General features: G+C 38.9%; 1 protein-coding gene across 1 annotated transcript; it reads left to right on the forward strand.

The window, feature by feature from the left end:
- Positions 1 to 1,104: 1,104 nt before the first annotated feature.
- On the forward strand, positions 1,105 to 2,151 carry LOC123215458. Its single transcript, XM_044635557.1, has one exon. It carries the CDS (start codon positions 1,105 to 1,107, stop codon positions 2,149 to 2,151), a length of 1,047 nt encoding a protein of 348 aa, XP_044491492.1.
- The last annotated feature ends 2,019 nt before the right edge of the window (positions 2,152 to 4,170 follow it).

Raw genomic sequence — 4,170 nt, forward strand, 5'->3', positions numbered from 1 at the left:
AAGCCCAAGGATAATTACTATTAGCTTTAGCTTCCCAAAATCTCTTATGTTTCAACCTAACTATTCTCACCCAACTAACCCAAATTGATGGGCCTTATAGTTGACCATTCCGAAAAACACTTATCCTTAGCCATTAATTTCTCCCTTATAGCTAACCAAGTCATAAAGGAATGCCTTGGGAAGTGTTTCTTAAGCCAAATCAAACCACTCCATCTATCTTTTCCTTTTTGTTCTTTTTTTCATTCCATGTCGATCTTATGGAGAAAGGCTATTATTGCTAGGTAGCCATTTAACCACATTTTCTCCCCTAGTGGCACATAATCTATAGCCTCTTTAATTTCCATAAGGTCCAGAGAATTTGGTTGAGGCCATTTCCAATAGGAATCACTAATCAACTCTTTCACCAAAGCATGACTATTGATACTGGCCTTATATATTAGTCTTCTCCCATACTTATCCATCAGCAAACCATAAAGGTACCAATTGCTAGGCCATAAATAGGTCTTTTTTGCCATTCCCAACTATCATTTTACATCTAGCCTTAACCCATTCCTAAAGATTCAACAGCTTCCTCTACATTTATGAGTTATCTATGATAGGCTTAATTTCCCACAAGCACTTTGTTTTTTAATCTATAGCTATGGATCCAATTTGCCCATAAAGTCTAGTTCTTGCCTTGAAAAAGATTCCATACATGTTTCATCATGGCAGCCTTGTTCCAATCCTTGCTCCTCATATGATATAACCCTTGCTGATCGATCTAACAAGAACTATAACAATCTATTGGAATCTTGCCCAAACATCTATCTAGCATAAGCCAAAAGAATTAGAACCCTCTTGTTATCTAACAACAAGGAACTCTAACTATCAAAGGAACTCTCTTTTCACCCCTAAGAAATCAAATGTAAAGCTGGAGTTCTTTGAACCAAAAGGGAGAGATACTAGGGGCATATATGTGTGGCACCTCCTCAAGAAGTTGCTGAGCAAGGTGCAATAAAGTGGAGTACATGTGCGGTAGGATTTTTTCTTGGCAAAAGGCCACCATTCTTGATTGTCAAGAGATCTCTAAAGAAGATTTGGACTTCCTATGGCCTTATAGACGTTATGACTTCAGGCCAAGGAGTGTTTATCCTTAAGTTTCAAGACCTTGATGGAGTTATGAGAGCCGTGGAAGAGGGACAATTAACCATAGCAAGACAACCGTTTCTTGTTAGGAAATGGACCACAAACCTCCCTATGTTGATTAATGATGTCAAGAAGGTGGCTATATGGGTTAGAATGTATGGCATTCCCCTTAAGTTTTGGACTCCGAAAGGCCTCAGTTACATAGCAAGTGCAATTGGAAATCCTCTTTATGTGGATTCCATCACTGAAGAGGGGACAAGATTGGATTATGCAAGAATTTGTATTGAAATAAAGGTGGATTCAGAGTGCCCTGATTCTATTTGCTTATCTTTGCTGAATGGAGAATGCATGGTAATCAACGTAGAATATAGTTGGAAACCTATTAAATGCAATGGATGTCAATGTTTTGGTCACTCCACAGCAAATTGCACCTTAGCAACAAAGCTAGGTGATGACTCAACATCATGGAAAATATTGAAGGATGGGGCTGGAATTGTGTTACCAAGGAAACTAAATGGGAAAAACAAAATGGTGCAAGAAACCAAAGGCTATGACAAGAAGACCAAAGGTAAATTGGTGGAGATGCAAAAATCTTTGGGTAAAAATTTGTTAGCTCATAAGAGTAATAGATTCTCTGCATTAGCTATTAAAGAGACTCAAGAGCTAGATAAAGTGAGTATAATGCTGAATGAGGAGGAGAAACATGAGAGCATCACAGGTGACACAAAAACAGAAGGAAAGAAGTACGTAAGTGAAGCTAGCACATCGAAGGAGACTTGTCTTCCCATGGCAGCAAGTGAAAGTGTTCGAGAGAATGATGAAACTTCCATAAACACAATTAAAAATATAAGTGTTGTGGAGGATATGGATCAAGAAGCCTCTCCAGCAATGGTTCCTTTTGGTGGAAAACTTAAGGTGGATGAGACGGATTTTAGGAAGGAGGATGCTGACTTGAAGAGTAGGAACTTGGGAAAGAAATTGGCAAAACAAAGGAAAGCAAATTCCCCTCTCCCTCCATCCAAATGACCAAATTTGCATGCTGGAATATTAGGGGCCTTAATGCTCCTATCAAGCAAAAGGAGGTTAGACACTTCATTTTTCAGAATAATACTGATTTCATGGTTGTGCTAGAGACTATAGTAGGGACTCATAATTTATCTAGAGTGACTCGTAATATTTGGAGGGATTGGGAGTATGACAACAATAATGAGGTTTGCCCTAATGGGAGAATTTGGGTAGGTTGGAATAAGGAAGCTATCAGAATAGACATTAAAGAGAAGGCCCCCCAATTCATTCATGGTGAAGCTTGGTTAGTGAAGGAGAATACTCATATGGCTATATCCATAGTGTATGGATTCAATCAACCATTGGATAGAAAAAGTCTTTGGAAGGAAATTGTTAAGCACTTAAATCAGATGGGTAGTAAGCCTTGGCTAATCATGGGTGATTTCAATGCAATTAGAGGTCCGAATGAAAAAATTGGAGGGGCTGTGTGGGGAGATATGTATTGTGATGATTTAAACAATTGTTGTAGAGAGTCTAGTTTAGATGGCTTATGGTATATAGGGAACCACCTAACGTGGAGCAATTGTAGTGAAGGGCAAAGGAGGATAGCATGCAAATTGGATAGAGCACTTGTCAATGAATATTGGAGAGATGCATTTGCGGATTCCTTTGCCAACTTTCTCAATCCTTTTATCTTAGATCACTCTCTATGTATTGTGACTTGTGGGGGTATTGAGGAGAGGAGGAAGGTCCCTTTCAAATTCTACAACATGTGGGCGAAACATGAAAACTTCCTTAATATTGTTAGGGAGGCTTGGAAAGAGGATTTCGATGGCAGTCCTATGTTCAATCTTGTCAACAAACTTAAGAGATTAAAAGGAGAATTAATGAAGTTGAATAGGGATGGTTTTTGGAAAATCTCCGATAAGGTGTTAGAAGCTAAAGATATGGTGGAGAATATTCAGAATAGGCTCCATAACAACCCTCTCGATAAAGACTTAGCTAAGGAAGAAAAGATTTGGCTGGAGAATTATAGTAGGCTTAGTAGGGCAGAAGAATCTTTGGCTTGCCAAAAAGCAAAGGTCCATTGGCTCAAAGAAGGGGATCAAAACACCAAATACTTCTTTAAATGTATTAAAGCTCGTAGGAATAGAAATTCTATAAATGGTGTGTGCCTTGAAGATGGAACTTTTGTGAATGCCATAGGAGATGTAAAGAAGGAATTTGTTAGTTATTTCAAGAAGGTTCTCAACTCTTTGGATTCATGTAATCCGAATATTGAGGAGATTAAAAGACTGGTTACTTTCCGAATGAAGCCTAAAGATAGGGAGACCATGATCAAGGATGTGGAGGAAGATGAAATCAAATCCATAATTTTTGCCATGGACAACAATAAAGCTCTTGGTCCGGATGGTTATGGTGCTTACTTTTTCAAGGTAGCTTAGGAGGTTGTTGGGAGTGATGTGGTTAAAGGAATTAAACATTTCTTCACCTCGGGTCATCTCCTTAGAGAGGTAAATTGCACCATCCTTGCTCTTGTTCTTAAGGTTGCTAACTCTTCTCTTTGCAAGAACTATAGGCCTATAGCATGCTGCAATACAATCTACAAATGCATCTCCAAAATCCTTGCCAACCGCCTCAAAGATATCCTCCCTAATTTCATTGATAAAGCCCAAAGAGCTTTTGTGGGTGGATGGAACATTGGTGAAAACATTATGCTATGTCAAGACCTTATGCACAACCATCACAAAGTTAGCAAAGAAAAGAAGTGTGCTATGAAGATAGATCTTATGAAGGCCTATGACATGGTACATTGGGAGTTCATTCTTGCAATCCTTGGTGCTATTGGCATTCCAGACAAATTCGTTGGCTGGATTAAAAGTTGTATCACATCCCCTTCTTTCTCCTTAGGGATTAATGGTGAATTAATAGGCTTCTTCAAGAGCTCTCATGGTCTAAGACAAGGGGACCCTATTTCCCTTTATCTTTTTGTCATTGCGATGGAGATTCTTTCTCGAATGCTTGGGGAGCTCAAGAACA

Source organism: Mangifera indica, chromosome 5 (assembly GCF_011075055.1).
Source record: "Mangifera indica cultivar Alphonso chromosome 5, CATAS_Mindica_2.1, whole genome shotgun sequence".
NCBI lineage: Eukaryota > Viridiplantae > Streptophyta > Magnoliopsida > Sapindales > Anacardiaceae > Mangifera > Mangifera indica.